Source organism: Chlorocebus sabaeus, chromosome 13 (genome assembly GCF_047675955.1).
Source record: "Chlorocebus sabaeus isolate Y175 chromosome 13, mChlSab1.0.hap1, whole genome shotgun sequence".
Classification (NCBI taxonomy): domain Eukaryota; kingdom Metazoa; phylum Chordata; class Mammalia; order Primates; family Cercopithecidae; genus Chlorocebus; species Chlorocebus sabaeus.
The window spans coordinates 67,846,813-67,861,299 of NC_132916.1; the positions used below are offsets into that span (position 1 = coordinate 67,846,813).

General features: G+C 40.3%; 1 protein-coding gene across 10 annotated transcripts in view; it reads left to right on the plus strand.

Moving 5' to 3' along the window:
• Nucleotides 1-14,487, plus strand: part of AIG1 (androgen induced 1) — a 270,247-nt gene that overhangs the window by 105,495 nt on the left and 150,265 nt on the right. Inside the window, exon 4 of one of the 10 annotated variants that reach the window (XM_008006820.3) lies at nt 9,605-11,146. The exons of the other annotated variants lie outside the window; for them this stretch is intronic. Coding sequence (XP_008005011.1) covers nt 9,605-9,640 — 36 coding nt within the window. The 3' untranslated portion in view covers nt 9,641-11,146. Of the gene's footprint in view, nt 1-9,604; nt 11,147-14,487 lie in introns of those variants that run through there. 10 annotated transcript variants of the gene reach the window in all.

The following is a 14,487-nucleotide window of genomic DNA, read 5'->3' on the forward strand; positions in this document are numbered from 1 at the left end:
TCTACCCCTGAGCTGTACCCTCTCCTGATCCTTTGTAATTCTATGGTATCAGTTGTAATGTCTCCTTTTCTATTTCTGATTTTATTTATTTGAGTCTTCTCTCTTTTTTCTTAGTCTACCTAATGGTATGTCAATTTTGCTTATCTTTTCCAAAAACACAAGTATTTCTTTTGTTGGTCTTTTGAAATTTTTTTGTCTCTATTTCAATTCTGTTCTGGTATTTATTATTTCTTTCCTTCTATTAATTGTAGGTTTTGTTTGTTCTTGCTTTTCTAGTTCCTTGAGGTGCATCTTTAGGTTGTTTATTTGCCATCTTTTCTTTTTAGTACTTCATTAGCTTTAATTGTAAATTTTCTTTGTTTCTTTGAAATCTGATTTCTCAGAAATCACCACTAAAGAATTTATTCATGTAACCAAATACCACCTGTTCCCCAAAAACCTATTGAAATTAAAAAAAAAAAAATCCATTCAGATGAAAAAGGAAAAAAAAAGAAATAAAGAACAGAAAAAAAAAAAAAAAAGAATGAAGGAAGCCTGCAGGACATATGGGACAACATTAAGGAAACAAATATTCCCATTATAGAAATTTCAGAAGAATAAGAGGGAAAAGGCATAGGAAACCTATTCAATGAAATAATAGCTGAAAACTTTCCAAGTGTTGGGAGAGATATGAACATCCAGATACAGAAAGCTGAAATATCAACAAGTAGATACAACCAAAAAAGCTTCTCTCTGAAGGAAATTATAGTCAAATTGTAGTCTTTTATCCCTCACCCACCTCCCACCCTTTCCCTTGAGTCCCCAAAGTCCATTGTATCATTCTTATGCCTTTGCATCCTCATACTTTAGCTCCCACTCATGATACTTCACTTAAAATGATAGTTTCTGATTCCATCCAGGTTGCTGCAAATGCCAGTACTTAATTTTGTTCCTTTTTATGGCTGAGTAGTTGTGTGTGTGTGTGTGTGTATATATCACACTTATATATATATATATACACACATATATATAATCACATTTTCTTTATCTACTTATTGATTGATGGGCATTTGGGCTGGTTCTATAGTTTTGAAATTGCAAATTTTGCTGCTGTAAACATGCATGTGCAAGTGTCTTTTTCATATAATGACTTCTTTTCCTCTAAGTGGATACCCAGGAGTGGGATTTCTATATCAAATGGTAGATCTACTTTTAGTTACTTTAGGAAACCCCACACTGTTTTCCTTAGTGGTTGTACTAGTTTACATTACCACCAACAGTGTAAAAGTGTTCCCTTTTCACCACATCCCCGCCAACATCTGTTATTATTTGATTTTTTGATTATGGCCATCCTCACAGGAGTCAGATGGTTTTGATTTGCATTTCCCTGATCATTAGTAATGTTGAGCATTTTTTCATATGTTTGTTGGCCATTTGTATATCCTCCTTTGAGAATTGTCTATTCATATCCTTAGCCCACTTTTTGATGGGATTGTTTGATTTTTTTTTTTCTTGCTGATTTGTTTAAGATCCTTGTACATTCTGGATATTACTTCTTTGTCAGAAGTATAGATTGTGAAGACTTTCTCCCATTCTGTGTGTTGTCTGTTTACTCCGCCGATTGTTTCTTTTGCTGTGCCGAAGCTTTTTAGTTTGATTAAGTCCCATCTATTTATCTTTGTTTTTGTTGCATTTGCTTTTGGGTTCTTGGTCATGAAGTCTTTGCCTAAGCCAATGTCTAGAAGAGTTTTGCTGATGAGCCAACCTCTAGAATGGCTCCAATGAGATGATCATGTAATTTTCTGTTTTTAATTCTATTCACCTGGTGTATCACATTTATTGACTTGCAAATGTTAAACCATCCCTTCATCCCTGGTATGAATCCTACTTGATCATGGTGGATTATCTTTTTGATATGCTGTTGGATTCAGTTAGCTAGTATTTTATTGAGGATTTTTGCATCTATCTTCATCAGGGATATTGGTCTGTAGTTTTCTTTTGCTGTTATGCCCTTCCCTGGTTTTGGTGTTAGGGTGATACTGGCTTCATAGAATGATTTAGGGAGGATTCCTTCTTTCTCTATCTTTTGGAATAGTGTATAACAGGATTGGTACCAATTCTTCTTTGAATGGCTGATAGAATTTAGCTGTAATTTAGCTGTAAATGTGTCTGGCCCTGGACTTTTGTTATTGGTAGCTTTTTAATTACCATTTCAATCTCACTTTTTGTTATTGGTCCATTTAGAGTTTCTATTTCTTCCTGGTTTAATCTAGGGAGGTTGTATATGTCCAGGAATTTATCCATTTCCTCTAGGTTTTCTAGTGTGTGTGCATAAAGGTGTTCACTGTAGCCTTGAATGATCGTTTGTATTTCTGTGGTATCAGTTACAATATCTCCCATTTCATTTCTAATTGAGCTTGTTTGGATCTTCTCTCTTCTTTTCTTGGTTAATCTCACTAATGGTCTATCAAATTTTTTTATCTTTATAAAGAATCAACTTTTTGTTTCATTTATCTTTTGTATTTTTTTTACTTCAACTTCATTTCGTTTTTGTTCTTTGTTTTTTTTTTTTTTTTAAGACAGAGTTTCACCCTGTTGCCCAGGCTAGAGTGCAGTGGTACAATAATCTTGGTTTACTGCAACCTCCTTCTCCTGGTTTCAAGCAATTCTCATGCCTCAGCCTCCTGAGTAGCTAGGATTACAGACGCGCACAACCACACCTGTCTAATTTGTGTATTGTATATTTTTAGTAGAGACAGTGTTTTGCCATGTTGGCCAGACTGGTCTTGAACTCCTGACCTCAAGTGATCCACCCACCTCGGCCTCCCAAAGTGCTGGGATTAAAGGCATGAGCCACTGCGCCTAGACAACCACCATGGCCAGCCTCATTTAGTTCTGCCCAGATCTTGATTATTTCTTTTCTTCAGTTGGGTTTGGGTTTGGTTTGTTCTTGTTTCTCTAGTTCCTAGAGGTGTGACCATAGACTGTCTATTTGTAGTCTTTCAGAATTTTTGATGTAGGCATTTAATGCTATGAACGTTCCTCTTAGCACCACTTTTGCTGTATCCCAGAGGTTTGGATAGGTTGTATCACTATTATTGTTCAGTACAAAGAATTTTTTGATTTCCACCTTGATTTCATTGTTGACCCAATGATCATTCAGGAGCAAGTTCTTAAATTTTCATATATTTGCATGGTTTTGAAGGTTCCTTTTGGAGTTGATTTCCAATTTTATTCCACTGTGGCCTGAGAGAGTACTTGATATAATTTAGATTTTCTCAAATTTGTTGAGACTTGTTTTGTGGCCTATCACATGGTCTATCTTAGAGAATGTTCCATATACTGATGAATAAAATGAATATTCTGCAATTGTTGGGTAGAATGTTCTGTAAAAATCTGTTAAGTCCACTTGTTCTAAGGTGTAGTTTAAGTCCATTGTTTCTCTGTTAACTTTCTGTGTTGATGATCAGTCTAGTGCTGTCAGTGGAGTATTGAAGTCCCACACTATTATTGTGTTGTTGTCTATCTCACTTCTTAGGTCTAGTAGTAATTGTTTTATAAATTTGGGAACTCCAGTGTTAGATGCATATATATTTAGGATTTTGATATTTCCCTGTTGAACTAGTCTTTTTATCATTATATAATGTCCCTTTTTAAAGCAACTGCTGTTGCTTTAAAGTCTGTTTTGTCTGATATAAGAAAAGCTACTCCTGGCCAGGCACGGTGGCTCACGTCTGTAATCGCAGCACTTTGGGAGGCCGAGGCAGGTGGATCACGAGGTCAGGAGTTCAAGACCAGCCTGGCCAAGATAGTGAAACCCCGTCTCTAATAAAAATGCAAAAATTAGCTAGGCATGGTGGCGGGCACCTGTAATCCCGGCTACTCAGGAGGCTGAGGCAGGAGAATCACTTGAACCCAGGAGGCAGAAGTTGCAGTGAGCAGAGACCATACCATTGCACTCCATCCTAGGTGACAGAGTAAGACTCCATCTCAAAAAAAACAAAGAAACAGAAAAGCTACTGCTGCTCACTTTTGGTGTCCACATGGAATATCTTTTCCTACCCCTTTACCTTAAGTTTATGTGAGTCTTTGTGTGTCAGGTGAGTCTCTTGAAGACACCAGGTACTTGGTTGGTTAATTCTTATCCATTCTGACATTTTGTGTCTTTTAAGTAGAGGATTTAGGCTATTTACATTCAATGTTATTATTGAGATGTGAGGTACTATTCACTTGGTTGGTTAATTCTTATCCATTCTGCCATTTTGTGTCTTTTAAGTAGAGGATTTAGGTCATGTACATTCAGCATTATTATTGAGATATGAGGTACTATTCACTTGGTTGGTTAATTCTTATCCATTCTGCCATTTTTTGCCTTTTAAGTAGAGGATTTGGGTCATTTAAATTCAATGTTATTATTGAGATGTGAGGTACTATTCTATTCATCATGCTATTTGTTACCTGAATACCTTGTTTTTTTTTTTCATTGTGTTATTGTTTTATAGGTACTGTAAGATTTATGCTTTAATGAAATTCTAGTTTGGTGTATTTTAAGGATCTGTTTCAAGATTTAGAGCTCCTTTTAGCAGTTCTGGTGGTGCTGGCTTGGTATTGGCAAATTCTCTCAACATTTGTCTGAAAAAGACTATATTTCCTTCATTTATGAAGCTTAGTTTTTCTGGATTCAAAATTCTTGGCTGACAATTGTTTTAAGGAGGCTGAAGATAGGACCCCACTCCCTTCTAGCTTGCAGGGTTTCTGCTGAGAAATCTGCTGTTAATCTGACAAGTTTTCCTTTGTAGGTTACCTGATGCTTTTGCCTCACAGCTCTTAAGATTCTTCCCTTTGTCTTTGCTTTATATAACCTGATGACTATGTGCCTAGGCTATGATCTTTTTGTGATGAATTTCCCAGATGTTCTTTGAGCTCCTTGTGTTTGGATGTCCAGATCTCTAGCAAAGCCAGAGAAGTTTTCCTCGATTATTTCCTCAAACATGTTTTCCAGACATTTAGATTTCCCTTCTTCTTCAGGAACACCAATTATTCTTAGGTTTGGTCATTTAACACAATCCCAAACTTCTTGGAGCCTTTATTCATTTTTTAAAATTCTTTTTTCTTTGTCTTTGTTGAGTTGGGTTTATTCGAAAGCCTTGTCTTTGAGCTCTGAAGTTGTTTCTTCTACTTGTTCAGTTTTATTACTGAGAATTTCCAGTGCATTTTGCATTTCTCTAAGTGTGATTTCTTCATTTCCAGAAGTTGCGATTATTTTTTATTTATGCTTTTTCACTGGAGATTTTTCCATTCATACCCTGTATCATTTTTTGATTTCTTTAACTTGGACTTCACCTTTCTCTGATGTGTCCTTGATTAGCTTAATAATTGACCTTCTGAATTCTTTTTCTGGCAATTTGGGGATTTCATCTTGGTTTCGATCCATTACTGGTGAGCTACTATGATCTTTTGGTGGCACTAAATAACCTTGTTTTGTCATGTTACCAGAATTGTTTTTCTGGTTCCTTCTCATTTCAGTAGACTATGTCAGAGGGAAGATCTGGGATTCAAGGCTGCTGTTCAGATTTTTTGGTCCCTTGGGGTGCTCCCATGATGTGGTGCTGTACCCCTTCCCCTAAGGAGGGGCTTCCTGAGAATCGAACTGCAGTGATTGTTATTTATTTTCTGGATCTAGCCACCCAGTGGAGCTACCAGGCTCTGGCCTGGTACTGGGAAGTGTCTGCAGAGTCCTGTGACGTGATCTGTCTCCAGGTTTCTCAGCCGTGGATCCCAGCACCTGCTCTGGTGGAGGTAGCAGGGAAGAGAAGTGGACTCCGTGAGGGTTCTTGGTTGTATTATTGTGCACTGGTTTTGTGTTGGCTGGCCTCCAGCCAGGAGGTGGCGCTATGAAGAGTGCATCAGCTGTGGGAGTGTAGGGAGGATACAAGCTTACCCTAGGGTCGCCTTTGGATGAGTATTCAAGTTTCTGAGGTGGTGAGGCTGGGCTATAGAGCTCCCAAGAGATTATATTTTTTGTCCTGGGCTACCAGGACGGGTAGAGAAAGACTGTCAGGCTGGGACAGGGTTCAGCATGTCTGAGCTCAGACTCTTCTTGGGCAGGGCTTGCTGCAGCTGCTGTGGGAGATTGGGGGTGTAGTTCCCAGGCCAAGGGGGTTATGTTCCCAGGGGAGTTGTGGCTGCCTCTGCTGTGTGACACAGGTCACCAGGGAACTGAGGGAAAGCCACTTAGCTCCCATGCAGCCTGCTGCATGAAAAGCCGTTCTCACTCCCACCTCCCACCGTGCCACTCCCAACATCACACAGTTTATTTCCAGGCAGCTGGTGAGCAGTGCTGAGAACTTGCCCCAGGCTACAAGTCTCCCAGCTGAGAAAGCAAGCCAACTCTCAGTTCCTCGGCTGTCCCACAGGGCCTGCAGCAGCAATCCACCTCCTTCAAAGGGTCTGTGGTTTCTCTTGGCTTTCCTGGTATGTTCCTGCAGTGGTTCCTGGAGGAAGTTCTTGATATGAGTCTCTACACATGGTTTTGTCTGAGTGGGAGCTGCAAGTTAGTCCTGCCTCTTATCTGCCATTTTTTCTCCCCACATTCCCCTAAATGGATTATTTTAAAAGAACTATCTTCAAGTTCAGAAAGTCTTCTGCCTGATCTAGTCTATTATTGAAATTCTCAATTTTAGTTTTATTTCACTCACTGAGTTATTCAGTTCTAACATTTGTTTCATTCTTCTTAATGATATCTATTTTAAAAAATTTCTCATTCAGCTTATGAATTGTTTTTCTGATTTCATTGACTCTATTTGTGTTCTCTTGTATCTTGCCAGGTTTCCTTGTTATTTTGCATTTTGTCAGGTGATTTTAGATTGGTTTTCCTTTGGGGTCTGTTACTTAGAGAATTACTGTGTTCCTTTGAAGGCATCACATTTCCTTTTTCTTATTTCCTGTTTCCCTATGTTGATATCTGTGCTTCTGGTGGGACACTGCCTCTTCTGATTTTATGGAGTAGCTTTCATAGGGAAAAATGTTTTTCTGTATACGTATATGTATCATAAATATACAGTTGGATAGGATGCTTTGGCTTTGATTCAGTATGGGGGCAGTAATGTAGTCTCCGTATGATTTCTTCAGCTATAATCAGCATCATTGGTGTCTGTGAGTACCTCAGTGGCCTATGCTGTGGTTGTTTGTAGAGGCTATTGCATGGCTTTGCTGGGAACAGGAACACCAGGCAGATCAGTTTGGGGGCTCTGGCGTTAGGAAGCATGGGTGTATGGCAGCTCTACCACTGGAGTGGGCAGGTTCTCTGACAGCAGTGGGCCTGTGTGACTTCATCACTGGAGGGGGCAGGGTCACTGGTGATGGTAGCAGCCCTGGACAGCTGGTCCTTGGGTCCCTGAGGGATGCACTTGAGTACAAAACCACTTTGTTGGAGGGGGTGGGGTCTCCAGTGGTGACATATCTTGGCCAGGCTGGTTCTTTGGCCCTTGGAGGGCATGTGTGGGTGTGCAGCAGTTTTGCTCTGGAGGGAGCAGGTTGCCATCAGTGGTGGGCCTGGTCAGGTGGATCCACAGTCCTATGGGAGGGGCACCTACTCTGCTACTGCAAAGGTTGGGGTTGCTGGTGGCAGCAACAGCAGGCTTCAGGCAGGCAGCTCTTGGATTCTGAGGAGTGCATGCACTGCCTCCCTCTTTTCCATGGGCAGCCTTCCCACCGTATTGGACTACCTGTTTTCTGGGGTGTAGAATATCGTGTGTGCTCAGATGCTGGGGTCTTGGCTGCACAGCTGCTATCATGACTCTGCATCCCTCTGGGTGGATGTGGTGGGATGTCCGAGGGACCCCAAAGATGAGGAGATTTAGGGGTTTTGGGGCCCCAGGGCAGGATGCACACTGGTGGTGGCTCTGCTCTCAACATGATGATGTGCTGTGGCAGCCTGTGTCCTGCGGGCTTGGGGCTCAGCTTGATTTCCTCTAGGGAACAATGCAGTCACATGGTTTCCAGGTAACTCCCTATACTGGACTCAGGTCCTGTGAGCTGGGGGCTCTCCTCTTGTTAGGACTACAGGCAGCCAGGGTGGAAATGTAGACTGCTGGGGATCTTCACCTTACCTTTTTCCTGTGCCTGAGGTCTCTCTGGGCTCTGAGCCGATCCTAGCCAAGTGCTTTGCTTCCCTGTCTGTGCTACTGTCCCAAGTCTCCATGCCCCAGAAGGGCTTTGTCACTTCTTTGCTGAATTCCAGTGTTCTCCCCTAGACTCTCTGTTCAACATGTGACTGGAGGAGGTGAATGCTGGGTACCTCTAGTCAGCCATCTTGATGATGTCTTCTGTAACTTTTCCCTATTTCTACAAATGATTATGATGCTGTAGGCCTGGCTGCCTGTAATATAAATGGGGGCGTAGGTCTCTTTGTTGGAGTTTGTAATGATCACTCCATTATGGCCACAGAAATCACATTGGGAGAGACATAAGAAATTAAAGGATCTGTTATATATACTCACAGGAGTTAGAGACAAGCGGCATGGCAATCCCCACCACATAGGGTCCACGTAGGAGCTCTGGGGAGTGGGCTCGACCAGGTAGATGGGGAGGGGAGAGAGAAAACCCATGGGTAAGTGGCTTTACTGGGGGCTAGAGTAGAGTACACAAACAAAAGGTGTGAGGGGATTGCACTGGTGTTTTTGAATGTCACTAGGTCAATGTCAGGAGAGAGCTAACGGGGAACTTGTGACAAGTACCAGCGTTATCACACTGGTGCACCTGGTCGTCTGGTTGGAGTGCTCATAACCTGTTGATGGGGGATGTTGAGGGATTGGGAAAATATGAAGGTTTAAACATTTACAGTATGCAGTTATTGCCTGTTGAGATCTTTATAATTAAAAGAATTCCAAGAAAGAATGCACACTCTTCTTATGTGCAGAATCACATTCATTATTTGAAGAGTCTCAACATAGTTTCTAGGAATCTAGAGCCCAGAACCACAGAACTGAGATATAGTTAAGTATATCATGACACCATTTCAGAACACGTCATCAACTCGGTCTTGAATTTGCAGCATTCAACTGCCCAACACAAAATTAGTCAGAAAACAGGCATAAGAAATCTTACAGGATCTGAAATCCACAGGGCTTTCATTTTTGTTTTACACTAAAGTTTTAGAAGTTAGACATGATTATAATGAAAGGAGAGTGGCATATCCCTTCCTTTCTATTGTCTACTTTTTTTTTTTCTCAGCAACCAATCTTAGAATTTATTTGAAGAGGAGAAGAAATGAGTAAATCAGTGAATTAGAAAAGTAATGCAATCTTGTTGTATAAATACTAAGTTATCTCCAGGATCTATGAAAATATCAAAAGAGAGAATTATTGTTTTAATTTATTGTAATTAAAAATATAAGCATATACAATATGGCACATTTAAATGGAGCCGGCTTAATATCTAAAATCAAAAATCGTTCTCTCTTTGTAGCCTATTTAACTTTATATTCTCAGCAACTTGCAGCACATGACAAACATTAGGCATTCAATAAATGTTGATGATTAAAAGAATGTTTATGCATGTGCTTTTGAAACTTGGAAGAATGTCATATTTACATTTCGTCCTTCCACCATCTTTCTGTCCTCAGTCCACTGATGATCAGATGAAAGAAAAGCACAAGTGATGTCAGCAAATGAATCAGAATTTCCAAACTGTAATGCAGGTGGCCATGGACAGTTGTAGGAGACAGAGTTCTGCTTGGCCTGCAACATGTGGACCTGGACTTTGATATAATTCAATCTAACAAACATGTATTATAAACCTATGATCTGCAAATCACCCTGATAGATATTGTGGGGCTGCTGGTTGAGAAAAACACAAAACAGATGCAGTTTTACAGGCTGGAAATGGTATATTTGAGATGGAAGAAGGCAAGTAGGAAACCACCTCCACAAGCCAACAGCGTAGTCCCCAAAGGGCCGTTTACAGTTTGACAAGGAGAAGCCCTATTGTTATTCTGGCCTGTTTCCTCATTGCAAAAATAGAACCATGAACCTTTCTCTTCTGCTTATTATAATTTTAATGCATTGTCATGTGAAGTAAATATATACTGAAAGCAATAAATAAATAAATATTTAAACTCTAGAAAGATTGCTGAGCTTCAGTGATGCTCTAACAGGAAATACCAACAATCAGATAGTGCCTCGGCTTACTGAAGAACTAATTCATGTTTATAAAGTGCTTTCAGAATGCAAAGCACTGAATAGGGTTAGAATATTATTATTATTACCAAAGATCTTTAAGCAGACAAGATCTTGATATTCTTATAATCACAGCAGGAGTTGTTCATTTCCCGTGTGGTTTATGAGGAGAAAAAAATAATAAACTCCACCCCTCTTCACGCTTGATTTATCAGTTGTTTTTGTTGTATGTAACTGATCCTCAAGAGAACCTTAATTTAGGCAATGATTTATTCTCTTCAATATTATTTTGACATTTGGTAATTACTACAGATTTTGTGCATCTGTCTTTCCCAGAAGAGAAGGCATTAAATGCCACTTGGATGATCATTGGTTTTGCAGGAACTCAGATTTGATGTTATTCTTTTGGTAGATAGCATGACTTATGGTAACTTTCCAGCTCTGGGATACACAGATTGTACATTTTATTACTCATGGAGTCTGTGCCACACTGATATTAGATATTTCATAAAAATAAGCTATTAGTTGAAAGAATATCTTAAATATTTTATATGAAAAAAAAAACTGGCCTTTTCCAATTTCCATTCTAAAGTATTCTAAAGTAACTAAGATTCTGGAAATTTTCAAAAATGAAAGTAAGAAACTGGAACAGAGGTCAGACATTTCTTAGGAACCTCTCTCTAGGACTCTCAAATGGATCTCCCAAAGAAAACAAATAAGGCCCCCAAAAACCAGGAACAAGGAGAGTTACATCAACAATGAGTCAGATGCTTTCAGAACTGCTTCATGCTATTCCCGTATGTAAGCTTTCTTCTTACCAAATTTTATGGATGATGATAGCTTCTTCCATTGTGAATTTTCATCTGTGATCATTAGTTCTAACAAGTCCAGTCCTCCCATGTTAGATTTTGCAGATTTAAATTTTAATGTGAGGATTTGATTATTCTGTTTGTTCAGATCAGTAATAAATTTCAAGTCATTTACTTTTAGCTATTGCCAATGATATTTTTTATTTGTTACTTTAGCCAGAATATTATGAACTGGAAAAAATGTATAATTTTTAAGCTGATGTTTGAATAAATTGTGAACTACCTTGTGAGGTAAAAAGACAAGGAAAACTGGAGGGAGAAAGGGGAGACAGGGAGAGGCCAGGATGGAGAATGAAGAAAGATAGAGGAATAGAGGAAAGAAAGAAGGATAGTGTCATGAATGAGAAGATGTGAGATGGCCATAGAAAAGAGGAAGACAGGATAAGGAGTTGGGAAAGCGGGAGACGAGAGGAAAAAGAGGGTTAAAAATGTTCTAGAATAAAGAAGGCAGAATGGCAGAGTCAAATCATACCCGACCTTCTTTATACCCGACCTTCTCCATGGCTACTTAAGGTTTAGGGATTAATTTTTTTCTCTCTTTCTCTTGCTCTCTCTCTCTCTCTCTTTTTCTTTTTCTTTTTAAAGGCAGAGTCTTACTTTGTTGCACAGCCCAGGCTGAAGTGCAATGGTGCAGTCATAGCTCACTTTAACCTCGAACTCTTAGTCTCAAGGGATCCTCCTAACCCAACCTCCTGAGTAGCTCGAACTACAGGCACACCCCACCGTGCATGGCTAATTTTTAAATTTTAAAATTTTTGTAGAACCAAGTTCTCACTGTGTTGCCCAGGCTGATCTCAAATTTCTGGCCTCAAGCAATCCTCCTGCCTCAGCCTCCCGAAGTGCTGAGATTACAGGCATAAGCCACTGCACCTGGCCTTTTTTCTCTTTAGTGCCTGGTATAGTGCTTGGTGTGTTATGGGTACTCAATAACCATTTGATGAATCAATAGATGTTAATGGATCAAGCTAGCCTCCTTATGGTTCCTTGAACACCCTAGGTACCCTTCTCTTCTTGGACTGTGTCCTCAGAGATTTGCTTAGCTCACTCCTCTACCCTCCTCCTCACCTTTTCAGTAATGCCTACCTAGAGCAGTCAATTAGAAACTACAGCTAACCCCATACTCCCCACTCACTGAAATCCCCTAACCTGCTCCCCCTTCCCATGGCACTAATCATCCTTGATATAGAATGTGGTTTTGCTTATATGTTTTATTTATGGTTTATTGTCTATCTTCCCTTGCTAGAATGGAATTTACATAGGGTAGGGGTCTTTATTTCAGTTGCTGATTTATCCCAAATACCTACAACAATGCCTGTACAAAATGGACAATCAATATTTGTTGCGTGAATGAATCATCCTTATCAATTTATGTCCATATTTTCTCTTGTTCTCTTTTTCTCTCACTCATTCTCTCCTCCCCTTCATAATAGTTGACAGAGAGTACAACCTCAAAGCATTTACTTATTTTCTAACTTGTATTTAACCTCACTCTTCAATTTCAGCTGCAGTGCAGGAAAATCCTGCACACATGACCTGCTGTTCCCAGAAAGGGTCTTTTTATGCATGTTATATTGCCATTATTGCCTGAGAAGGCCTGGACTGATGTCCAAAGAACACATTCCAGAACAATGCATAGCTACAGGTCAGCCTGGCTCAAATTTGTTGAAAAGCTCTTCTACATATTAATTGTTTTATCTGGGCATTAGTTATTCTCTCTCTCTAAGGAAATAACCGGACAATGGCTTTTTCTTTCTTTCTTTCTTTCTTTTCTTTTCTTTTTTTTTTTTTTCTTGAGATGGAGTCTCGCTCTGTCACCAGGCTGGAGTGCAATGGTACCATCTTGGCTCACTGCAACCTTTGACTCCCCGGTTCAAGTGATTCCCCTGACTCAGCCTCCCGAGTAGTTGGCATTACAGGCATGCGCCACCACACACAGCTAATTTTTGTATTTTTAGTAAAGAGGGGGTTTCACCATGTTGGCCAGGATGGTCTCAATCTCCTGACCTCATGATCTGCCCGACTTGGCCTCCCAAAGTGGTCGGGTTACAGGTGTGAGCCACCACACTCGGCCAGACAATGGCTTTTTAAAGCAATTTCATGCCATCACAAATCCCTTTGGAGAACTAATTTGCCATGCTAGGGTAGAATTCAAGGCTAATGCTATTATTTGGCTTGCACTCAGCCCTTGTTTCTTTGTTTAAATGATGAGTCGGCCCAGCAATAGTATTAGTTCATCAAGAAGTCTATAAGTTATATTCAGATAATTTGAGGTCAGCAAAACCCAGAGTGTGGTTTACACAAGTGCTTTCTCCCCTAATACTTAAATCTATAGATATTTCAAAATAAACTTAATTCATATGTTTTCCATTCATTTGCCCTTAGGTCTTTATGTTTAGGGGAGGGGGTGGTGGAAGGCAGGAAGGTAGTGTTCTAGGAACTGGCTTCCTTCTTCACTGCCACAGACAGATCATTAGCCACAGACCCGTTTTCTTGGCGGAAGTCCATACCTGTATCCTTTCCAGTTCCCTCTTAATTGAAGCTCCAACCTCAGCACACATCTGTGTTGCTGCCAAAGTAAGTAAAGTGGAAAGAGGCTGCATTTTCTATTATAGAACCACAGAATCCTAGAATCCTAAACTTGTGTTTCTAAAGATCATCTGGTTCATCTACCATGTGAACCTTAAATCACCTGGACAGTATCCTGGCTAATTACCTTTCAGCCTCTGATTAAGCATCTCGTGATGGAGCTTCAGTAGCCAACCACAGTCACAGGTGGCTTTCAGCTACAGGAAAGACTCTTAGAAGGAACTGAGTCTTCTTTTCTGCCACCCAAATTTCTCCAGTCCCTTCATCCATTCAGCAAGATTTAAAACCAGTCCTCTGTGTTCCCCTCATGTTCTCTTTCCATGAAGATTTCACTCTCTCCCATGATTTCAGGTTCTGCTCTACATGCGTCCTTCCCAGGTCTGTGCTTCCTAATCCAACTACCCTGTGGGCATCACATTCTGCCTCTGATACAAGGACCTTGAGATAAACCATACTGATGGCTTGAGCTAACCCCTTCTTTAAATCTTATTTGTCTTGTGTTGCCATCTCAAAAATGGCAAGATGCATCTCAAAGCTCTTCTTCCTATGACATCCCCCACAGTTAGGTGACAGGTCCTATCAGCTGCACCTCTAAAATAGCTCCCAGGTCGGCCCCAGCCCCCTCATGTCCACAATGTCTGCTTTAGTTTAAGATTTGGTCATCTCTCAGCTGAACTGAGGCAGCAGCCTCATCTCTCATCTCCTGGCCTCTGCCCTCTTTCTTCACCAGTCCTTTTTTCATGTTACTTCCAAGTTTACCTTTCTCCAGATCATGGAGATAGCAAGAATGTGTTGATGGCCTCCCATCCTCATCTTATCTTTATACTTCTTTATTCAGGTCTTGTTGAAAGACGGTCAGGTAAAGAGAAGCCAGG